The 24,977-nt window shown below is 46.4% G+C and overlaps 1 protein-coding gene across 1 annotated transcript in view; it reads left to right on the top strand.

The window, feature by feature from the left end:
* The window catches only part of LOC8029015 (medium-chain acyl-CoA ligase ACSF2, mitochondrial), a 147,540-nt gene that overhangs the window by 30,757 nt on the left and 91,806 nt on the right, over window positions 1–24,977 (top strand). The window contains exons 3-6 of the mRNA XM_040214686.2: window positions 20,686–20,814; window positions 20,908–20,961; window positions 23,104–23,222; window positions 23,318–23,365. Of these exons, the coding sequence (XP_040070620.2) occupies window positions 20,686–20,814; window positions 20,908–20,961; window positions 23,104–23,222; window positions 23,318–23,365 (350 nt within the window). The remainder of the gene's footprint in view (window positions 1–20,685; window positions 20,815–20,907; window positions 20,962–23,103; window positions 23,223–23,317; window positions 23,366–24,977) is intronic.

The following is a 24,977-nucleotide window of genomic DNA, read 5'->3' as shown; positions in this document are numbered from 1 at the left end:
TTGAGACGACTTTCTTGCAGAGCAGCTGCTAGAACTCGCAGCTCATCAAGAAACAAATGCCCATGGTTAATGTCTTGAAGCAGTCCTCGCTCGGCAGTTCCACAGCATAAAACTGTAACTATTCATGGTGTAAATGTTGAAAGGGGGTCCTGCCTAGGCGCCCGCAGGCGGCTTGGGCAGGGATACCCGTGGAATCGGCTTCTTTTGGGATGACTTATTTAGTTTTGTGTCATCAGGGGAAGCCATACCGATAGGAAGAGCCTCAGTCACATTCATCGTCTCCCGTTCACGTGGAACGGTGGAGGCAGCAGGGCAGCCTGCTGCTCCCTAGACGTGGACGGCTCCTCGAGAAGCTTGGGGCGAGGGGCACACTCTTTCCTCCTAGGAGGAGACCGAGTAACCAGAGCAGGCATGTTGTTTGACAGCCTGTCCCCCTGGGTGGGAAGGGCACCCGTTTAACCTCCTTGAGGTGGAGGGCACGCCCTCACCTCTGGCTTCTTTGTAGGCGGGGGCTGAGCGACGGCCTCCGAGTTCCCAGAGAGAACCTGGAAGAATAGAGGCTCGGAAGGTGGTGCAAGCCCCCTACGCACTACCTCGAGGAGACCCCCAGTCCCAACAATGCGTTGCGGTTTTAGGCCTCGGGGTAAGACAGGCTGTTTTTTGCTCTCAATGAAGGAATCTCTTTGTCCGGTTTCCATACGGGGAATGCCCGCGAGTAGGCATGATGTACACCCATCCCAGTCAGCACCCTCCACTTCGCTTTCGCAGATGTCATCAACGTGACCAGTGCTTCCACACTCTGAGCAGATTTCCTTGCTTCGGCAGCTCCGAAAGCCATGACCGAACCGCTGGCATCAAAATCACCGCAGCGAATACGGTAAATACGGTTGCATACGGCAGTGGACGTATTCCGCCTTCACAAATGCTGCGAGAGCGTGTATTTCCAACGTGAAAATAACATGCTTGCTGGGAGTTACCCCACCATCTCGTTTGAAAACGATCAGCTTTGCACCAACGACACCCGATGGTCGGACGCCTTCGAGAATTTCCTCTTCACCAAAGTGTAAAAGTCGTCCTCGGAGAGCATTCCTCGAATGGTATTCAGTGTGGGGTGTAGAGCAGCTGTTACTTGAACATCTACAATACGGGACAGTTTCTGGAGAGCCATGCTTTCTTTCTTGGTGCTAACTTCGACGAGCAGATCAGTGGTGTGCATCTTCATTGTTTTGTAGTTAGAACCAATCAAGTTTTCCAATAGTTTAGGTAAAGCAAAAGGAGACACCTTTCCCACGGGGTGCTGTTCATATATTAAGAATGAATATATGAACAGCACCCCGTGAGAATGAATATATGAACAGAATGAATATATGAATATGAATACGAGCAACATTCCGCCGCTCTGTGGAACTCTACGGCGCCACTCGGGCGATCACGTAGTGCCGCCATCCCGTCGCCGCGGAATCCGAGGATCGGGTTACCCGAGCCGCCCGTAACGCGAGCAGGCTGGGCCGTACGAAGATCGTGGAAATAAAAGCAGTTCATACACAGCCAGCGACTGAAGTGGTCTCCCTCGATATACGGGCCGAGAGGGAAAAGCTGAGAACCCCGGGCGATCGTCCACTTGACCTTGTTCTCGATGATAAAGCCAACACAGTCCTTGGACTGCAGATTCCGTAACGAGGAGTGTCGTTACTGTCACAATCGTGGGCATATCGAAAAAGCCTGCATCACGAAGAGAAAGCAAGGTAAAAGTGCAAGCCACAAAAGCAGTCAACACAACGTGGACTTCACGCCCACAGCAGTCGACCGGCAGCCAGAGGAACATGGAGATTTTTACCATAAGCTCAACAGCGTAACAGCACACGGACCGTGTCCAAAAATCCTTGTGAAATTGAAGATTGAAGGCAAATCACAATGAATTTGAAATGGATTCCGGTGCCTCGTGTACCCTGATCAGCGAGGAGACGTACTGCAAGGTGTGGCCCCATAACCCTCCTCAGCTCCACGAGGACAACCTGCATTTGCGCACCTAAACTGGAGAAGGCCTGCAACTTCTCGGTGCAGCGCAAGTGTCCGTTCGCTTCAAGTCTAAAGATTTCTTGCTGCCACTACTCGTTATGAAAGGGACGGGATGCAACCTTCTTTGCAGAGATTGGTTTCAAGCGCTTCGGATTCGCGTCTGTGGCATAAACCAAATACAGTCAACTCCAGCAGCCCTCATGACACTGGAGATACAGGAGGTCCTCGCACGCCACCCAGATGTCTTTAAAGAAGACATCGACGGTTACACGGGCCCTTTGGTTCACCTGGAACTGGAAGACAGAGCAGCACCCAAGTTTTGCAAGGCTCGTTCTGTCCCCTTGGCCTTGCAAAGACCAATGGAAGAACTTGATCGTTTGCAACATCAAGGCATCCTGGAACCGACGCAACATGCTGAATGGGCCACACCAGTGGTGTTCGTACGCAAAGGCGACGGCACATTTCGTGTTTTCGGCGATTACAGGAGTACTGTTAACACAGCCGCAAAGAAGGCATCGTACCGCTTGCCAAAAGCGACTGAAGTGTTCGCAAATCTGCGCGGTGGAATTGTCCTCTCGACTCTGGATCTGTACCAGGCATACCAGCAAATGAAGGTCGATGATGAAACTGCTGCTGTGCTCACCATCGACACCACCAAGGGACTGTTCCAAGTCAAACGGCTCCCGTTCGGAATTTATGCAGCACCAGCCATCTTCCAACGCATGATGGAGACCACACTGGCCGGAATTCCGGGGGTGAGTTTTTACCTTGACGACATCATTTTCAGTGGGAAGGGCACTCTCGAGCATGCGGAACGCCTGGACCAGGTTTTATTGAGGCTACGCAAGGCAGGACTACGCCTCAAGCAAGAGAAGTGCCGATTTGGCATCGAGTCAGTTGAGTTTCTGGGATACAGAATTGACGCTATAGGAGTGCACACTACCGAGGAGAAAGTTCAAGCTATCCTTCAAGCGCCCGAGCCGACCAATAAGACATCGCTACAAGCTTTTCTTGGGCTTCTCGCATTCTGCGACCGCTTTTTGGAAAACCGCGCGACAGTTGCCGCCGATTTGTACAAGCTCCTGGAGAAAAATACGCCCTGGAGGTGGGAAAGGAAGCACCAGGCTGCTTTTGATGCACTTAAGAGCTTGATTCAATCTTCCACTGTGCTTGCTCATTACGATGAGACGAAGCCTCTTCTCTTGTCTGTCGTCGCGTCACCGTACCGTGTCGGTGCCGTGCTCGCCCAGAAAGATGAACTCGGCAGAGGGGCCCCTATAGCTTTCGCATCGCGAACACTGGGATCCGCAGAAAAGAATTACTCCCGCTCGACAAGCAAGGCTTGGCAGTAATTTACGGTGTCAGTCATTTTCACCAGTACATTGCAGGCAGACACGTGACAGTTTTAACAGATCACCAACCTCTGCTTGGCATCTTGGGAGAAAAAAAGCTAGTGCCCCAAGTCCTGTCACCTAGGATGACACGCTGATGACTCAAGCTTGCCACTTACGACTACAATTTAGTCTACAGACCGGGGAGACTCCATCAAAACGCTGATGCACTCAGCAGGTTCCCGCTTCCGGCACAAGTCAACGAGCCCTGTCCCCCGGCGGACGTACTTTTGTTGGCGTCACCTTCAAGTGTCGAACTATCGCCACGTACACTTGCTCAAATGACCCAACAGGATCCACTCTTGTCTCGAGTGCTCACAGCTCTTTCAAGTGGAGAACTGCATAAACTGTCAAAGAAACAGTTTTCACCGTACTGGAGACTCGGCACAGAACTTTCAGCGCAACAAAGTTGCCTCCTGAGAGTATGCAGAGTGGTCGTTCCCACAAAGGCGAGGAAAGATGTGCTTGACTTGGAGCATGCAGGTCATAGAGGCTTAGTAGCTATGAAGGCATGTGCACGAGGTTGCTTTTGGTGGTCAGGTCTTGACAGCGACATTGAAAGACTGGCAAAGAAGCTGCGAAATTTGTCGGCGACACCAGAAGGCACCACCCAAGGCACCAATCCCCGAATGGACGCGCGCGACGACGCCTTGGCAGACCATTCATGCGGACTTCGCTGGCCCCGTGGAGGGGAAGATGCTGCTGATTGTTGTCGACGCGTACAGCAAGTGGCTAGAAGAACGCTGCATGCACAACATACAGTCAATCACACTGATTGAGAAATTGCGGGAACTCTTCGCAACGTTTGGAGTCCCCGAAAAGATGGTAACGGACAATGGACCATCCTTTGTTTCGTCCGAGGTGGAAGACTTCCTACAGAAAAATGGTGTGACGCATATAACAAGTGCGCCTTACCATCCCGCCACAAACGGGCAGGCGGAAAGAATGGTCCTCATGACGAAGCAGACATGGGCAAAAAGTCAAAACGAAACAGCAACATTCGAGTGCAGACTGGCAAGGTTCTTGCTAAAACAGCACACAACCGTCTGTACAACAACTGGAAAAACACCAGCGGCGCTCATGTTCGGCCGCGAACTTCCTACAGCGCTCACACGCCTACAGCCCCGCGTGCTGGAAGAGCCGGCATCGGAATACCGCAGAGAAAAATCACCTAGAGATGTTACAGGAGGACACCCCGTCTTCGACCGAAACTTCGTTGGAAACCCTACTTGGATTAAAGGAACCGTTATGAAGAGACTGGGACACCGCTCTTGGCTGGTGAAGTGCGAGAATGGAACGGTTCGTCGAAACCTGGATCACATTAAACCCGGTGCACAGAAGAATCAGAAAACGAACTCGACATCGCGCAATTCCAGCAAGGAACCGGTGACGAGCCATGTTCCGGCTCTATATGTTTTACAGCCGGACTTCCCAGCATCGTCCGAATCCAATCGACCTCCAGCGCCCGAGTCCCAAGATGGAGCTCGTGCGCAATCTGACCCGTGCGACACGGTACCTGCCAACCAGCGGAAGAACCAGTCAGCGCCAGTTTCCACTGTGGTGCCGAGACCCCAGCGCGAACGGCGTCCCTCGGACCACTACGGTGACTCGATCTGAGGAGGAAGGGATGTTATGCATAATACGAGCAACATTCCGCCGCTTTGTGGAACTCTACGGCGCCACTCGGGCGATCACGTAGTGCCGCCATCCCGCCGCCGCGGAATCCGAGGATCGGGTTACCCGAGCCGCCCGCAACGCGAGCAGGCTGGGCCGTACGAAGATCGTGGAAATAAAAGCAGTTCATACTCAGCCAGCGACTGAAGTGGTCTCTTTCGATATACGGGCCGAGACGCCCCAACATAACAAAGGTATCTTCTGAAAATCGCAGGTTGAAACGCTTTTAGTTTGGTTAGTTCAGGAGCGCGCCGCTTGGACGTTTGTCCTGAAGACGTTTTGGTAGATGACGCCATAGAAGGCAAAGAAAGCTCAGCATCCGTGGCGTTCCGCCCGCCACGGTTTTCAACAAGGGGACAGGCAATACCTCAAAACACTCAGAGCTTGTCTGAGTGTGTTGCTCCACCAGTACTGCGAAGACGCTACAACCAAGTATCAAGACGAGAGCATATATTGCCACCCAAGGTTTGCCCCTGCCACCAAAGCAGGGGAAAAGGGAGGAAAAGAAATCAGAATAGTGGGGGGGAAGCGAAGGAGTTAGCAAGGGTGAAAGAATTGAGGGGTTAGTAGAAGAAAAGGCGACTGAGTGAACCATCTGGTTGGGCCAAGCTAGGATACCCCTTCTACGAGAAGCGGAGCCAAAATGATGTGTTGTCTCACCCGAGGCGCTCCGAAGGGTCTAATACTACCCCGGACTTGACTCAACTACCATTATTTCTTTGCCCCGCACACGGGTACGCCACGCATACATGGGTGGGTCTTAGCCCCGTTTTTCTCGGGTCCGCTGTGTCACCACTCATTAAACATCTGCTTTCACCGGTGCAACCAGCGGAGAATTTGTAGAGCTGAGGATTTCTAGTTTAGGAGCATTTCCATTATGTGACATCATTGCGTGACGGCGACATCACGTGAAGCCATCATGGCGTCACCGTAACGTCAGAGGCCACAGGCCTTCACCGTTACGTCAAGTGAACGTCCAAGAAACGTCCCCATGACGTCAATATAATGTCCTGAAACGACATGACGTGACTAAAACCTTTCCGTGGCAATATTTGAGGTCATAATGATGTCATATGACGTGATGACTGAACGACATCAGTTTATTTTATATCATGATAGCGTCACTTACCTCATAAAGTCATCGTTTCACGTGGGATCAGTCTTTCCCGGCAGTATTTTTGTCGAGTCTTGTGGGGTCGCGCTATAATTATCGCAGCCCGATCGGGTGTGTGCTTCGCTCGTGGCCCAAAGAGTGTCACAGCATAAAGAAAGACGGCAAGTGGGATTATTGTACTCCCAGTTGCTCGTCCTTCAAAGCGGCAGTCCAGGCCCGCCGGGCCTGGTTGTCCGTCGTTGAGAACCTGGAGTCCGAGTCCCTGTCCACGCTTGCGGATAATCCTTCTAACACCAGCGCTACGTGGGCTAGCTTTTCCGGGCCATCATAGCAGGACTCTCGCTACGAAACCATTCCGGGACCGTGATGGCCTAGGCCAGTATAGCCATGGCGCGCCGTTCTCGCCGGTCGTGGTCCGAACCTCGCTTTTTAACCACTACGTGGATCGCCATGGGCCAGAGCGCCTCGATCGCTCCTGCTCGGCGCCAGCCTAGCTCAGCACGCTCTGTCCAACGCCAGCACGAGCCTCCTCAGCTGACCGCTTGTCACATGCCCTGCGCATCCTCGTCTTTAACACTCGTCTCCCACACTCTGCTACTGAACTCCTGGACTTCAAGGGCTTCCGGCAGTCGGGGTTTCATGAGCCTCAGAGAGGAGTTCCCCTACGTCAGCCATGATGCATTCGTCGATGGACTGGGGAGACAGATGTGAGCGCTGTGGTCGGGACCGCTTGAGATGTCTGCAGAGGCGGCTGCTATTGCTGTTGCCGAAAACCTCGGCGTCAGTTTTTCTTGGTGCCAATCTTAGGTGGCTATTCTTGCGGTGCAGGCAGATAATGTCCACAGCTTCCTGTCCGTCTCTCGCTCTCCCATTTACTACGATACGGCAGGACCCTTCTCTAAGCTGGTCCCCCCGACGCGTACGGACCTGCTGCGTTTCGCGTGGAAGTCGTCGCGGGCTTATAACTGCCCTTGTTCATCGGGCTCGTGAAGCCCACGAACCCCTTTGGATTCTCACTGTTCCGACGGCTGCTCACCACCGGTGCATTCGTCCCCATAAACGGCTACCCTGGGGGTCAGCCAGGCCAAACCAGTGTCAGCCAGCCTGAGCACTTCCAAAAAGAGACGGGTTCGTGTTTCCTCCTGGTGGACTTCCTGTGTGATGCCGTGTATGACCGCCCTTCAAAGAAGCCATCCTGCGCAGAAGACAGTGATAAAAAAATACTCAACAAACAAACACTCAGCCGGAGATTGTAGCAGCCGCCATATAATCTACCGTAAACTTGCTTGCAGATGGTGTCTTGTACTGTGCGACTAACACGGGATTTCCTGTGTCCTAGTGCAACCCCATGTTAATCATCTTCCCCATCACGACGGTAGCGTTCCTTAGAATCCGCGATGGAAACAGGCACAAACTCCTTGTTCGTATCTTGCCGGGTAAGCCTAGAAGTAAGGCACGACGCTCGCGTCTTTACCTCTTAAGGGCCCTCTCGCCTAAGAGCAAGTGATGCGGCAGAACCACCAGCTGCTTTGATCAGAGGGTGAGTTTCCCTCAGCACTAGACCACGATGGCTTAAGTCCAGTCTAACTGCTGCGCAAGCGGAGAGATCTATGCCCCGCGTAGCAATGGCCATACCATACCCGCATTCCGCCATGGCCGAGTATACCGTGTGCTACTCGGTATGAGCCGCAGCGTGCCGTCCCGTCCACACGCTTCCGGACTCTAGGGGCGTATCGGGCTCCGGAAAGGGCGGAAGCGAGAGAGCTTGCTTTAACCGTTCGCACCTGAAGGCAAGCTAGAAATCCACTAGCCCTCTGGAATATTTCCCGCCTCATTCCCGGTCAAGTCGTGACGCGACATAACTAATGAAAAGTCTTGCTGCCACTCCCAGGGCCAGCTATATTGAAGTCGTAAAAGCATCCCATTATCACCTCTCTAGTTTTCTAGGAATAACCACCCCGACGGCAGACTTGGGAAGTAATTCATTACAAGTAGCGGGTTACTTGTCATCCGTCACATTTTCAAGTAATTTTGTAATTCTCACCTTACATTTTTTCGAATGTAATTTTTAAAAGAATTACGTTACAAAATATCGGTAAGGAATTGCTTTCATTACTCGTATTTTTTTAATATATCAGTTTAACACAACAGCTTGAGTAATATGAGAAGAACATTCAACTGCTTAAAGAGATCAAGTTTAACAAAATAGAAAACATCAGGAAGGGCAAATAGCCGAAAATAACACGAGTTTTTGTATGGCCAGTTACAGAATCACTAGAAAAACGGGCAAGGCATGTACAAATATACGAAAGACAAATATCAAGTAAAGCAACGCCGAGTAGGCTCTTTGTCGCCTTCCCCGTCGTGTGTTTCTTCTTCTCCCGGGAAGGAGAAAGCATTTCGCGTTTATTTGTTTTTGTCTTTTACACCGTTTCAACCTATTCGACTTCTACGACGTTTCCCGCCACCTGCAGAGACATCAAACGCGGGTCCGTACCTCCTCGATTCGCGGGTTCACAACTTTCGAAACAGACGATGTGAAGTCTTTTTAATATTTCATTTATGTAGCGGTACCAAGGCCTCGTCAGACCTTCCGGTCTTTTGCCTTGGTAGTGCAGACCAATTTATTGTCTGAACAGACTGAAATAAAAAAAATAAATAAAAAAAGTGGCACGCGCGAGGGGTCAAATTATATTTGCCTTTGATGGGCGCTGCTTTATTCTAGCACGCTTTTCAGGCACGGCTGAAGAGCACTCGGCGCGAGGCTCAGAGCATCGTCTTGGAGGGTACGGACGATTCTTCTTTTGGTTTACTTGTCTGGGCATGGTGGTCGAATCGAACTCTCACTTTATAGTCAACTGTCAACATAAAAAGGGAGGGGGGGGGGGGGGTGAGTTACGCCATCTAGAAAGTGCTGACAAAGAAGGGAGGGGGAACGCGTAAAAGTGGTGTGATCCTCTATTGTTATGTGAGACCCATCCCCCATCACCGGTTCTCTCTCTCCCTCTATGCCCTCCGATCCCCTGGCTTCCACAATTATTGGTATTAAACTAAGAACCAATGAACGATCGATAACCCGTGACTGAAACTTTTTCTCTGAGTGGTCGAGTTTTCGGTCATGGAGTGTTCGTCGTTTCCATGGCCATTTGGTAATGAGATGGTCCAAATTCAGGACATTAAGGAGAATGGAAACCTAGAGTATCAGTGAATACTTTGCTAGTAAAAAAAACACATTGTCATCAGCAAGTACAACACACTCTGATCTACAGTAACACATCAAGGCAAGCAGGGACACGTGCATTCTGCATTGTCTATACATTGCAATGTTTGAACCAATTGTTTCTTTTCTTGTGAATAACAGGCGAAACACCCGTGTCAAAAGGGAGCTTTCGTAGATTGCTTCTTTAGCTCCGAATCTTTTAGTGGAGGTAAACGCTGCTACTGAAAATGCACACCGCTAGCTTTGTCTGCATAATTCCAGGGATCATTTCCGCAGGCCATTAGCTAGTGGGATGGCGGGTGCGGTTGCAGCTTTCGGTGCCTTGTCAGCTTTCAGGTGAACAAAAGGCACCTATACTCTTTCTCTGAAATACAATATTTATGTTATTTTAAAAAGAAGTACCGTAATACGGGCGTGTTGGAAATGAAAAGTAGTGCTGCAGAACATTTCTGAAAAATATCAAAATGGTTCTTATTGTAGTTGTTTCTTTTTTTTTATAAGGGCACGGGAAATTAACGTCAAAGTAATTAGTTACTTTTCAGCGAAAGTAATAAATACCGGTAATTCAACACACTTGAGGACCGTTAATTTGTAATTGAAATCCGTTACATTTTTCGAGTAAAGAGCACAAGTCTGCCAGAATTAATAGTCGTGCCTCTCCCATCGTCATTCGTTGGGATGACGTGACGTAACAAGCCGTCTTGGCGCAGCGGATGCGATTTGTACAGCACATCAACTTGCCCTTCAACGTTCCCGGTGTAAACTGCACATTTCGCATTTTATCCTAAACCGGCTTCACAAACTCGTCCGCCAGCGTTCCCTGTGTCAATTCTTTTGCCCGCATTTTTTTCCGACACCCCTTGACAAACTGGTCCGCCAATGCTACCGGTGTTAACTGCTATTCTCTTAATTTCTTTATTAACCGCTGACAAAAACCCGTCTACTCACAGGGCCTCGACAAGCTCGTCCTTGCTCACTACTTTCACCCAAGCCACGATCTTTGGTACCATCGTGCAGCGTCATCAATCTGCAACGAGCCTGTCTGGTTTGCCTCCTCCCAACCAATATTGTGTGGTGCTGGATCGAACACGACCGCAAACTCGTCCTTCGAGTCCTTTCGGTACTCTACTCGAGGAAACACCTGCTGAGCTTTGCTGTTAGGCAAGACACCAAAATTCCAACAGACTTTGTCTCGACAGGCATTTCTAGCGTTAGTGAGCACACGCTTGGTGAATCTGTGGGACTCCCTGAGGACGACCAGTTGCACTGGCATACTGACCGGGCTCCACGTTGGATGCGCCATATTATATGGGGTCGCTCTATAATAATCGCCGCCGATCAGTTAGTGCTTCGCTCGTCTCCCAAGGAGAGACACAACACAGCGAGAAGACAGCGAATGGGTTTACTATAATTATTGATTACCTGCCCATGAGAGCGGGCAGTACGGGCCCGCCGACCCTCATTGTCACCCGTCGTTCAAAGCTCGCAGTTGGTGACCGTATGCAGACCTGCGGATCGTTCTTTCCACGCAAAAGCTACCTAGGGTAGCCGTTCCGGATTAACATAGCCCGGATCTCGCTGCGAAACCACTCTCGTATCGGCATGGCCTATGCCTGTATGACCAGGGCTCGCAGTTACCGCGAGTCCTGGTCTGAACGTAGTGTGTGGACCACTCCAGTGATTTTCATGGGCCAGAACGTCTCCATCGTTCCTCTACTAAATTTAATTGATGGGCAACTTGGTTAAACATAGTAAACGAAATATAGCGCAGGAACACGGTTCGAAGAAGACAGGGTCTGGAAAGAGCACTACTTACAACTTACTTTTTTATGATCTGGAAAGTCGAAGGGCGGTGATAACTGTAGTAAATAAATAAAACTTATATAAAATATTATTATTCAAATATAAAAATAAATTTGTGCAAACTTATAATAAAAAAGGCTATCGCTATAAATAAGCACCTTGCTTTCACTATGAAGTAAAAAGCAGAATAGGAAAGAACAACGAAGAAAAATATGAAGAAAGGTAAGTTTTGTGGTTGAGCCTAGAGCTATCTACCTAGGCAAGGCTCAAGTGTCTATTAGAAAAAATCTTCAACCGCTAGTCAGCCTTCAATACCAAACCTGCAAAAGCCAGAGCACTTCACTTATGTCATAGACTAGATTTGGTAAAACTCGGAAATCAAATTTACGCCAACAAAGGAGGCAACTTAGAAATGTTTTTCACAGCAAGGACAGATAATAATGGATGCCCTTTCCGCGTGATTGTCATTCAAAAAGGATCATGGCTAGGTGTCTTTTCACAGTCCCTTCTACGCCCCTGTCCAACCTTCATTTGGATGACCCCTACAAAGTACCTAATCATAAAACAGTAACACGGTATCTGACAAAAATTCCTCTTCTACTCACAATGGCTTCTCACTTGATGTTGAGAATCTAATATACTCTATACCAAACAAGGAACTCTGCTGCGGAGAACGAGTGCACAGAAGCCAACGGAGTTTTCAATTTTGAGAACAATTGTGGTATAACAGTAAGGTCTTTTCTGTAGCTTCTAGAGTCCTACTTATTCTCCAAGAGTGGCCTTGAATGATCAGTCTTACTTGCAGAAGAAAGGCATTTTCACATGATCGCGGGTGGAACCAGTGTTGTGTAACATTTTCGTAGCCGGCTGTGACCGCACCATCATCGATAATCCGTGATATATCCGCAGTAATATTCCAGACTATTGGGATGATTGTAACCATTTATCTGATATCCTCAGCGCAGTACCTCTTTCTGTGTAAGTTAACGATGATACAAATATCTTATGTCTTCCAACACCAGTAAGCATTCAGCTTATGGTATTCAGCAGCTTCATCGGCGTGACTTTGAATCCTCATCAGCCACAGTCGATTCCGCGCACGACTCCCCACACGCTGGCTTAAGTGTTTGCATTTTTATTATCATCTAATTAGCCGAAAAAATGCATGGATGTAACTAAGAATACCTTTCGCATCGAACATGAATAGATCCTGCAATAGTTGTTGGGGCGATACTTGTGGCCTGCTGCTGATAAAATAATACATATATTTTTATCGCAGCAAGTCACATTTAAAAATAAAACCGGTTGCCTTGACTGGTCCTGATATAAATATGACTAGGGTTTAACTATGATCGAACCTGCCCTGTCTCTAAAACACTATGCGTATCGAAACACCTGGACTCATTTGGTCGGTACAAACCCTGCTTTAATGTGAAATCACTCCTAGTCAATTAATGGTCCGGCTGCCAACACTTCTGCCTAACGATTTCGTCTGACTCGTTGTAGGTTTTTTATAATAATTTGGCAGTTTCGAGGTAATTTTTGGGAGTAAAGAATCAGGTTTTTTTTTGTACCCGGTCCTTGGTGGAGCAGCTTGGGCTAGCGTCAGGAAGCGGAAGGGGAGATTGTGGAAATGTGGCCCGGATATTGGTCGGAGTTGAACGAGACTTGTTGCTTCTTGTTGTTGTGACCGACAGCGGAGAGTCACTATGCTTGAACTCGAAGTTGTAACGAATACAACCGATTAAAATAAACTCTTTTTAATAATAACAAAAAAGCAGTTACAGGAAAGAAAATGACGCACTGCAACTAACTGCCGTGCACGGCTTACGTAGATAAGCAGTTAAAAAAACGAACGGATCGGCTTCAAGTGTCCTCCCGCGCACGGTGAGGACGGCGGATGAGTCGCAGAGCAGGGGCTATCGCGCACGACAGAAGTAACGCGGCGAACCGCGCGAGAGAAACGCTAGGGCACTCGGACCCGTTCAAACTCAACCATGCCCCCACTAACGAAAATGGCATATCTGAGCTTATATAAAAGACAACTATGGTTATATAAAAAATTGGGTAGATCTGGCCCATAGAGAGCACATCCGTTTATAGAGGGCTTATCTAGCCACATCTGCCCAATTTTTTTTATATATTCATATTTGGGTCTGCCAAATAGTGGTATATCTGCCTCCCATATCAGGCCAGATGTGTCCCAATCAAGTAAGGCAACATGTATATACAGTGTTTTTTTTTTATTCTTGAAGGTTTGTTTAAAAAAAAAAAAAGCCATAAAAGCCACATTTATGCGGTGCGTACGAGTCATTTATACGCCAGGGGGACAATATCTAGGTGGCTAATCTCTGTGATAAGTCGGCTAATTATTTGAAATTCACTAACTTTTGAATTATTTAAAATAGAGATACGATTCCAATTAGAAACTTGCTCAGCGTCGTCCAAAGGCACTATATCAGCGATTTTCAGAAAGACATTCAGCGCTTGAGAAGCGTAGTAGTACACTAAAGTTACCACTTGTGGACCAGAAAAAATTGCCCGCAAAGGCGCCCGCGCAATTTTTCCGTACCTTATCTAGCCCCAGCATTGTACCTTCTCCACGTGTGGTAATTTCAGCGCACTAGTGCGTTTTATGCGCGCTCAAAGTTTTTATAAAAATTACTGATTTTGGGGGTTTTGGACGACGCTCAGCAAAGTTTTAATTGAAGCCATATGTCTGTTTTCACTAATTAAAAGTTAATTAGGGAATTTTATTTAATTAGCCGACTTATCGCAAAGATTAGCAAACCATATAATGTCCCCCTGGGCGTAAAACTCACTTGCACAAACCACAAAAGTGTAGCTTTCCCGGCTTCTTTTAAAACAAATCTGCAAGAATAAGGAAGAAAACAACACCCGGTATAAACTTGTTCTCTGCAAGTAACTACCAAAAGTCACCTCGCCCCTGTATAAGAAAAATACCAATTGGATATTGAGCATGTACCAACTTTTATTAATTTTTACGTGAGCTGCGCTTTATGCCGCTTCCTATTTCGCTCAACTTAATTCCCAGGGAAAGCAGGATTTATCGACAATCGCTTTACGAATATCGATGAAACGTTAATGTCGATGAAATGTATGTTCATGAAACGTGTATCAACGAGAAGGTGGCCGTGGAACGTGTTATCACGAAAGGCAGGAAGAATAAAAAAAATCAGTATTCTGCCTCCGGTTTTGACATGATTTATAATTTCGGAGAAATTTTTCTCCCGGCTGCCACGAGATAGACACGGCGTAATTCTAGAGCTAATCCGGAAGAGTACCTTTAGGAAAACGATCAATTGTCGCGAAGTAGGTTGCAGCGCACTTACGTTGACAAGACGGGACTTGAAAGGTGTAATCCGAGATGCATGTCGACACGGCCACCGCAGAGCCACCACTCAAACACAAAAACGAGAAGGAAAGTGTCCCTGAGGATTCAACACGATGTAGCACAAGCTGTCATTTGTAGAACCAAACACTAAACGCACCACAAAAGAAATCTTTGGCTTCTTTGAAGAAATCGCTTGCAGAAGCAGAAACCCGCAGCAGCCACGCAGGGCGAGCAGACGCAAACTAGATCCGGCAAAACGCATTCCGAAATAGCCAACGGCTAATGCGTCATCCGTCAAACCACGTGACCACCTACCTTCTACCCCGCTTTCAGCTTAGGGAGAGAGAGAAAAGGAGAGAAGGAAAGGCCGAAACGGGAATGCACAAACAAAAGGCTTATCTTATGAGGCATCAACAACCAGGACACGCGGATTTGTCACTTGTACCCAAGTTTGATAGTGGAGTGAATGCTATGTGTGTCTTTGTAGGGGGGGGGGGGGCCTTTGGACTCCAGGCAGGTGCCATGGTCTGCTTTATCACCAGCTTCTAGACTGTAGTCACGTCACCATAACCGGAGACACAATTGGCCTAAAACATGCATAGCGTCTACCCTGCTGTCAATACCGAGTGAACGTACAGCTCTATGAAGTCCAGTTTTTCAACTTCCAAAGAAGCTGTCCAGCTCGAAAGTTACCCAAAACGATGCGAGTTTGAAAATCCTATGTTTTACGCTGTATAACTCACATTATACTTTCAAATGAAACAAATAATCCAGACTCTTTTTTCGCGCACGATGTCCACAATTAAATAGATAAATAAATATATATATTTTTTACCAATAAATTTAAAATTATATGTGCACTGCTAGGTTCGCGTTTTTAAGTTTCAAATTGTTTTCCGAAAGAGTTACCCATAAAAGACACCACATCTTCCGACTTCCAACACACGATGAATCCCAGCGCTATGCATCATCTTTTTGAAAGATGCTGCGAAGGGTACTACGCACGCAACGACTTCGCATTCGTTCGATGGGAAAAGGATTCGGGACGACGAAGTAGCGTCTTGCATCTTCAGTAAGCTAACGGCTCGTGTTTCCCCGCTCAATTTAGCAGGGAAACGTGAACAAAATTAGTTTCACTGCTAAATTTCGCGGGAAAATCGTCGTCACGTGACGTACGTCCCAATTCAATTTCTCGCTAAATTTAGTGGGGCGGTTACACCGATGGCGAAGCCGACACCGCGTAAATCGGAAACGGGTGCATAAGAGCTGCGATCTAAAATTCATTATTTGATTAACTCGCTTTCCGATCTTATCCACTTCGTCATATTGTCACACGTCAAACATACAACCAAATTTCAATTGTCTTTCAACCTTCAAAATGCGCGAATTATTAATGGGTCCAAATACCTGGAATAATTTCACTTTAAGGATGTTAAGAATAGTTAACCAATTGCATGAGATTCATGCAATTTAGATCAATCAACTAGTGTCTTGGCGAGTTCATATGACTTATTGCATGCACGACCGAAACGGGCCCATATATCATTATCAGGCGCTATATTTGCACGCGTATATGGCGATATATGGCCCATCTGGCAGTATTTGCCCACTTATATGACAGAATATTGCCGTATTCGCTCCCGCATATGGCGGAATATGGCTATATTTGACTTGTTATATTATCATATTTGGTCCTATATAAAATATATCACGGCCATATCTGACATTTTCGTACGGGCCGACTCGTCAGGAGTAAAGACCGCTTGTATGATGCCCTCGCCGTCCAAAAAGGGCCCTGAAAACCTTGGATTGGCCCCGTGCGCCATCACACGCTAGGCGCATCACTTTCAATATCGCTGACCGCCCTCCCCCCCCCCCCCCCCTCCCTCCCGTGGTGTTAATAAAAACTCGGTCCTTGGTTTCATATTCCAGGACCCAAACATGAGTACTGTTCTGGTTGCCAGCGGCAGCAGATATATGGGTCCGCTGAAGTCGTGGAAAAATGCCTCGCCGGGCGACTTCAACCCTCCACAAATTGTGGAGGGACGTGGTTAGGAAAATATCAAAACCGAAACAACGTACATAAGACTTCAGCGTACCTGTCCTGACGCAAGCGTCGGGGTCCAATTTTTCACAGAGCATTTGAACTGTAGTTTACGACGCGATCGGTAACAAGTAAAACCCGGCATACGAAGAAAATATTCTAGCGAGAACTACGGCGAGAACCACCGAGACATGTCGGCCAGTGCAGGTTTATGCCAGCAAAATGCGTGAATGGAGCCTAAATCAAGATTTGTTTATGCGACCACTCAGTTCTTTTAACTGCTGACCAGTCCAAGAAGTCCTGGCGTAGTCTTGGAGGGGACGTGTAGACCAGGTCGTTTTTCTTTATTAATTTTTAGAGTAGTCAGGAAAATATCCTGCGCTCTGTGTTACTTATGTGTCTGTTGCCGCTTAGGCCGCGTCTCGGGAACGTTTTCGGAGACCAGGTATCGCGTTTCCCGAATTGAGGGCGGTCTCGCGTGCGTACAAGACAGTTCTGCTTCCGCGGATTGTTTGTGGGCATGTTGGCTATTGTTTGTGTGCGGGCTTTGTTGCCCCCACGTGCAGTAGCTCGGTTGTCAGACCTGGCGGGAAAGCGCCGCTTTTCTACCTAGAGGCCGTTACCCCCAGGAAGTAGAGATCAGGTTGTTTTTGTTCCTGGACCTCGATGCAGCACCTTGAGCTACCGTCGGCAACGGTGGGAGGGGAGATTTGGAAGATGTGGTTCGGACACTGGTTGGGCTGAATTATACTTCTTGCTTCCTCTTGTTGTGATCGACGGCGGAGAGTCAATTGGCTTGGAGGCGAAGTTGTTACGAGTAGAACTGATCGAAAATACACTTTACTTCAACAAAAAAAATACAGACAAAATAAAATTTTACTGCAACTAACTGCCGCGCGCGGGTTACATAGTTAAGCACTTAAAAAGGCGGGCGCCTCGGCGTCAAGTGTCCGCCCGCTCGGTTGAAACGGCGGCTAAGCTGTCGCGCTCGAAAGAAGTAACGAGGCGAACCGCGGGAGAAAACTACTAAGCCACTCGGGCCCGTTCAAACTCTACAATTTTCCGTCCGGTCAGGGGTTATGACAGTGCGGCAAAACCTGCCCATCCAGTCAGCGTCTAGTTTGACTATCATTGGGTACAAGCCCCGGCGCGTTCTCATACAATCCAACGCGAGGTCACACCCATTGCCGTAGTGGTATTAAAATCGGGTCCCGCGGTTGAGATACTAAACCCCCAACATGTTTGTCTTCCATGGATGATATACTCATTCTCGGTTTCGGCGAGGATCGCCGATACGTGCTTCACCAGCAAACGTTCCATCACCACAGAGCGTGGGCAGGAGCCTAGAAATAAACTAAAAGCGCGCCAGACACATTCGGGCGCTGGGAGAAGCCGTTTCGCGGAGAATCCCACGAGGCTGGGTCCTTGCCGGCGCGCACACACCAGCCGCGCCCGGTTCCCCGCCCGCCAACTTCACGAACCACTGGAATCTGACCCGAGGGTTATGACGATGTCTTTCGAGCCGGAGACACGGCCAAATTTACAAAATGGCGTGCCAGCCGTCGATAGCACCACTCCGGTGCTCCGAGCGGCCGCGTAGATTTGTGTGGCCGGATGCCCCCGCCCTGGGTTAGAGGAAGACTCTCCGGCAATGACTCACCGTGGGAGAGGCGCCGGCCGTGCCCGTAGTAAAAAAAAAAACATAGGTTAAGGACGTATCGGTACTTTAGACGTATTCTTTATAGGAAACGCCGCTCCGGTGGTGCTCAAAGATGCGACCACCTCTAAGGGTGTTTCGAAAATATCCCCGAGTGGCTGGTGTTACCGACGAGGGAATTGGTATCTCTGAACAATTAATAACAATCAACACAGCACAATTCACGAGTATATATTTCTACGTTACTTGAGTGATGTATGCCTAAGTAGGATACTGCTCTGGGGTGTGCAAACTACCTACTTATACATTTTTACTCCACACGTTGTTGTATGGCAGCGTATGGAGAAAAATAATATATCTGTTGAATGATTTAACAAAACAGGAGAACAATTCTAGTGTTTTTCTTTACGAAGTGCCTTTTTCCCAGTAACAACTCTTGACTAACTTAGAACATTTTTTTCTGCAGTTCTTCGAGGCCTTTTAGATTAAGTTTTCAAAAAACCAACGACATAGCAAAAAGGGCATGTGCATAGCAGATCATAGTACGACTGACCAGCCCCATCATGATCACCAATTTCGCTCTAGGAGTGTTATAAGCCTAAACTCAGGAGCGACTAGTGGCAAACAATATTTCATAATTAAAGCTATAATAAGTATTAAGCTTGCTACATTCGATCTGTCCGCATGCTCCATACAGTGTACAAAGCCTTTCTAAATGACGTAGAAGATGTTAACGTCAGAGGAATTTAAGTGTGCTGGAAGCATAATGTTACCGTAGTAGATATGTTTTGTTTGCAACCGGGATATAGCACCAATGGTGAAGTTACGCACGTGACGTCACGAAGTTCACAGCTTTTCTAGTAAATTTGGTTCACGGATTTACGGCGTTGGTGGCAGAGATAACGGCGTGTGGCGTGATAATGCTTCAGCACCTTTAAGTTCAGCGTCGGACGATAGTTACATAATCTGACTGGGAGACTGAGCGGTGGCGGGTTCGGAGGAGGGTAAACTCTTAGATCATTCTTTCTTTGAACGTGACGCTCTGACATCACCTTATACCATGACGTCAGGGGACGTTACGTCATACGGCAGCGTGACGTGACGCGATACTGTGATTTAGCGTGACTCTAACGTCGCATGATTTCGTATTTCCCTTGACATTGTTGCATCACGTGACACCGTGATATTGGGTTTTATCATGATGTGGCACCGTGTCGCCATGTAATGTAACGTTACGGGAAACCGTGGCGTTAGGTTAAACCATGACGCGAGAACGGGATGTCACTGACGTGATACCATGACGTGATTTGAAACCGGAACGTTATATGACACTGATTTCCCCTGACGCTATGTAATGTCACAAGATTATATTACGTTAGGTCACAGGCCACATATTCCCAATGGTCTCGTCATGTCAATTTGAGCGCTTACGTCACGCTGGAACATAAAGTCACGTGACCCTTTGACAACGTGGTGTCACCATGATGACAGGTCGCAACATGACGTCACAGAGGATCTATAGGTGCTAGGTATATAAAGGACCTACGAGATATACCAAAAGGGGGGGATTTTATATGTATAAACTTGACTCATTACGGAAGAACCGCTAGTTGCAATACATAAGTGTCTGGGAGTTTATTACTCATCCATTTTAAGATAGAATGACGACAGCGATGACGATGCAGGCCAAGCATTTAAATTTTTGCGCTCTTTACACCTTATGGAGACGAATCTTAAAATGCATCGCGCCGCTATAACGAACGCTATATTACTCCGTCAAACGAATTTTAGATAACACCTGTATTCGCTTGTGACTGGGCACTCACACATCTGGCTGAGATAACTCAAATCTTTCGGCTGAGGTTTACAAACGAAACACTAACTTGAACAGAAATTAAAGAAAAAAAATGCTTGTCTCTTTTAAACATCGGAGACAATTTGCTTGTCTCTGCTAAACATAGTGGACACCTGAACAAGTGTTTAGGTGTCCCACTATGCTTAGCAGAGGCAAGCAAATTGTCTAGACACATGAACACGTGTGTAGGTGTCCCACAATGTTTTAAGGACAGGCCCGTATTGAAACAAATCTGGATATTCTGAAACTACACCTGGTACTTTCAAGGTTTAGTTATGCTGACTCTCGGCACTACTTTGTTCTCCTGCTTACAAGTTAAATATATATTTTTGATCCTTTTCTTTTTGTACGATTTTAAAACATGTTTTGTGCAATGTTATTTTTTCCTCATGTCTAGCGATTCAAAAATAGATTGCATAATAATATGAACTTTAATAAATATATATAAGCACGATGCATTCAGTTAAAGCCCTCTCATAATAAATACATTCAATGATAGCGGTGGCTTTAAAAAAAAAAGTTGTTAAAATGGTTCGGTTTTTATTTCTTACAGGTAGACCACCTAGCTGCAAGCTTGGTGTCCCTCGAACTTCCCTTGGGTTCCAGAGTGGCCATACTCGCTCCTAGGCTCTACGAAGGGGCACAGCTACTTTATGCGGCATCCAAGGCGGGACTTGTTATGGTAAGTGCGACTGAGTTATTCCGCTACACACGCTTACCGCTTGGGCACTGTGCGCAGCAATGTTTGTTTGTTCCCGTCCGTTGTTTTATCCAGGTTGGCATCAACCCATTCTGCACGCTCTCTGAACTTGAGTTTTGCTTGAATAAGGTAAGTCACATCTAGACCACAAACCTTTTCTTTATTTTTTTAGGCTCAGGCAGCCCGACAACCTTGATCCGCGAAACAAATGTTCTAAGCAGCTACATAGATGCGAAATTTAAAAACAAAATCTAGACGTAATCTTTAGTGCACTCTATTTGTAAGCATAAGAAGCAACGTCGTGTTGGGAACACGTCGTCACATGCCCCCGAAGCTCATTTTGCTCCAATTGTAGGCGCCTAAAGGAGGAAGCCGTGCTCTTCGTTTAAATGATTGACGATGAGTTTCAAACAGATTGCTTTCAAGAATTCGATCTTATATGAATAGCGTTATGTCGAGGAAAACAAAAGAGCGCCCCAAGCAAGACAAAGCAAAATATATCACGCATAGCCCATTGCAGGATATGAATATACATACAAGGTGAACTTTCGTGAAGATTAATCGTACCCTATTAAATTCATTATTTATACGATATATTTATCGGCGGGTTCAGCGGCAACAGAAGCTACTATCGTGTGATCCGCCGTCTGACGACTTCACTCAGCGCCACGAAGAGGAAGCGAATGAACTGAGCATAGCCCACAAGAGCCTGCTGCAGCAGGTGACCCAAAGACGTAACCCAGGTATCCCCCCTCAGAGAATCCAGGGCCTCATGGGGCGCTTGAGAACACACAAACAGGATAGCGCAGCGCGCCGATGGCAACACAACTCACCATGGAAGGCGATAAATAGCGTGGCCGACGAAAAAAGCCTAAAATGCTCAATTCATTCATTGGAGAACAAACTACCGCCGATGGGGTGCAAAAGGAAGTACGTTTAAGCAAAAAATGCAAGGCGTCGCTGCAAATGCGCCGCGTGACTTTGTCGCCGGTGAGCAACCAGGCGCATTTGAAATGCACAAAGGGTTAAGAAAACTCGTCTTTGTCATTCTGATCAGCATGGGGACCACAAATTACGTTATTAGTGCATTACGCGCGCCATGTGATTCGGTGTGTATGAGCGCGAAGAGCTTCAGATAGTGCCGGATACGTTGAACGCTCGACATATTCCTGCGCTGTCTGGAGTGTGTGTGGATTTTTTTTAGAATGATCGAGAGAAAGAATTTAAGTGGTGAATTTAGATCATTACTCTCTTTGTTTGCGAGGAGCCCATTTTGTGGTACCGTCACTACAAACGCGCCTAAATGATTTTTTTTGCTTTCCTTTGCGTTTTCTTTGTGACTATTTTGGAAGAACTCGAAAAAAGTTTAGGTAATTATGTTCAGTTTCTGGATGGACATAAGGTTTCTTGAAATGTGGCCCTTATGCGTGCGTGTAACTTTAAAAGAATATAACTTGGTAATTCATAATTTAAAATGGAAAGCAAAAGTAACGTGTTATTTTTTATGGTAAAGGTAACGTAAACACGTTCCTTTTGTTTTGAGGTAACGCATGTCGCCAATGCGTTAATTTTATTCGCAATTCAGTAATAATGTATTTCTTTTTTTTCTTTTTTTGTTAAAACCTAACACAATGGGCGCCATTGGTCATTCACGATAGTTCCCCGTCATGAAGGGTATTTGGCGGAGTGCACAGCGGTACACGTGAGGTTTATTCTTTTTGCGAATTCGTTTGAAATGTCTGTGAATAGGTGAGAAAGTGCGTCATGGGCTTTATGAAACCTTATTTTTTATGCTACGACTGCGCGCTTTTCACAGCAATGAGAACTTCAGTTTGACAATAATAAATGAGGTGCAGTGATTTGTTCGAACGCTGTTCACTTAGCTATTTTTTTATCTTAAACAATGACTGCCGATGGTACATATATATAAAATGCAGTTACTTTAGTTTCGTCTTTTCTCTTGGCAAGCTATCGCTGTGACGGTATCTTTTCACAGTAACTCGGGAAGCAGCAAACCCACTAATTCTCATTGACTTGAATCATACAGAAATTTGAGCATGCCCAAACCGTCATCACGCCGGGGAAAAAAACTTTAATCATGGTCTGCTCCCCCAAAAAGATATGTGCTACCTCTCTTGCCTCCTCAGTGACTCGAATAAGTCGCAGAAGAGGCAAAAGAGTTAGCGCAACACCCCTTCAGGACGCCATTTACAATTCAAGGCCTGTGCGCTTGGTCTCAACCATGTCTCACAAAAGACCCCTTCATTTCAGGCAGAGTGTGCGGCTCTGATCGTTTCGGAAATATTTACCGAGAAAGATTACTACAAGATGCTGCTTGAAATTGCACCAGAACTGGAGAATTCGGCACCGGGAGAGTTGAAGAGCAAAAGGTGATGATTTTGTAATTGGATAGTAGTTCGATATTTCAGTGGAACCTCCCAAAGGTCGGTCTTTGAGTGCCGTAATTATTGCTACCTCCTTCCAGGTTACCGTTCTTGAAACACGTTATCACCATAGGCGACAATAGGATGCCGTAAGTAACCTTAAATCTCGACTACGAGTGTCAGTGCTATGACTGTTTTCCAGAGTGGGTTTTTCTGGAGTTTATTTAAGTGAATTTATTCATCTGTGGAGGATTTGTCGAAAGAGCGACAAACGGAGAGGAGTTCTTCACTCCATTGACAAATCCTCCATAGCTTAGTAGTTGATTCCTAATAAAAACGCGAAGAGCTTCCCACAATACCAATTCGTTCTTATATTCGTTTCTTTTATTTCTATGGTCTTTGAGGACATAACATAAGAGTTAAAAGCTAACTTTAACGACAATTCGTGTGCGTAATTAAAACGTGAAACTAATCGTGTGACACATTTTACGAAAATGTATGTCTGTAAGTAACGACGATCGTGTATACCGCATCAAGAATCTTAGATCTAACACCAAATGCGCTACCTTTATTTGTGCTCAAGGCACCTGAGTCAGTTTCTGCGTAATATATATTATTTACCATACTACAGGCGTTGCGCAGCAATTAAACATAACTTTATCTCCGCCTAGTCAATTTTTAGACATCGTCTATAGCGGATTACGTTCAAACTACACAGATGTTCTTGAACGTTTGATGAATTTTATGCAATGCAAAATAAACATCATCGTTTTGTAAAATGGTTGCGCTATTTGGTAGTCACACAGTGTATGAAGTGAACACGTACATAATTTTAAGAGAGTCAACCGCCAGCAGAGAGAAAATCAAAGCATATGGTCATTAATGAAATTATTTGTTAACACATGTGAATTTTGACTGGATCTTGCAAGAAAAGTGTACATAATTTTGCGTTCAGGAAATCAGGACTTTATTTCGTTTAATTTTAGTTGAAGTCCCAATAGTGTTTAAACATTCACATATTGACATATACATCCGTTAACAAATATCTAGATTTTTTATTAATATGGGGGGGACTAATCAAGACGTATCTTCAAAATTATACCTTTAGTGCTGAAGTAAAATTTTGGTCTAACCTCAGGCCTACAATTTATGTGGTTTATGTACCGCACAAAGACGCCGAAACACTGACTTCTGAAGATCCCTATGACATTGAGCTAAGTATCAAAAAATCGCTTGTCCAGCGCACGATGGACAAGCACTTTTTGTTTGCTAGATCGATTTGTTTACACTGTAATACGTTGAGTCCCAAGCGCAGTAAATGAAGTTTGGCACCAACATAGGGTACTGCGTTATTAAAGGTGAAACCACATTATCGCCTGCTCTGAGCTTGACTCGATATATGCACTTGGGCCGTCAACTAGACTTAGATATGAGCACACTAAATTACACATGATGGTGCTTTGATCAATCACTGTTTTTTTTTAATGTCCCTGGTCGTTGTTGTCTTGCTCTATGCTTGAGTTGCCAATAGAACACGCGTCCCTGGTGCACAAGACCTCCTGCAGAAGAGACGCCAAAACATTATGAGCTCCCGAAGGGATGGACTTTATACCAAATACAATCCAGGTAGAACGGCCCAATAATCAAAATTTTAATGTTTTTTTTTTAATTTAAGGGATTGAAAAAAAAACGAATATGTTGATAGAGTTAAGATTGAACTTCTGATTCTAGACGTTAATATGTTGGCTCTAAATTGCCAAA

The sequence above is a fragment of the Ixodes scapularis genome, unplaced genomic scaffold (genome assembly GCF_016920785.2).
Source record: "Ixodes scapularis isolate PalLabHiFi unplaced genomic scaffold, ASM1692078v2 PGA_scaffold4__175_contigs__length_147842914, whole genome shotgun sequence".
NCBI classification, from domain to species: domain Eukaryota; kingdom Metazoa; phylum Arthropoda; class Arachnida; order Ixodida; family Ixodidae; genus Ixodes; species Ixodes scapularis.
Note: the sequence above shows the minus strand (reverse complement) of the source record. Positions and strands in the feature narration are given on the sequence as shown.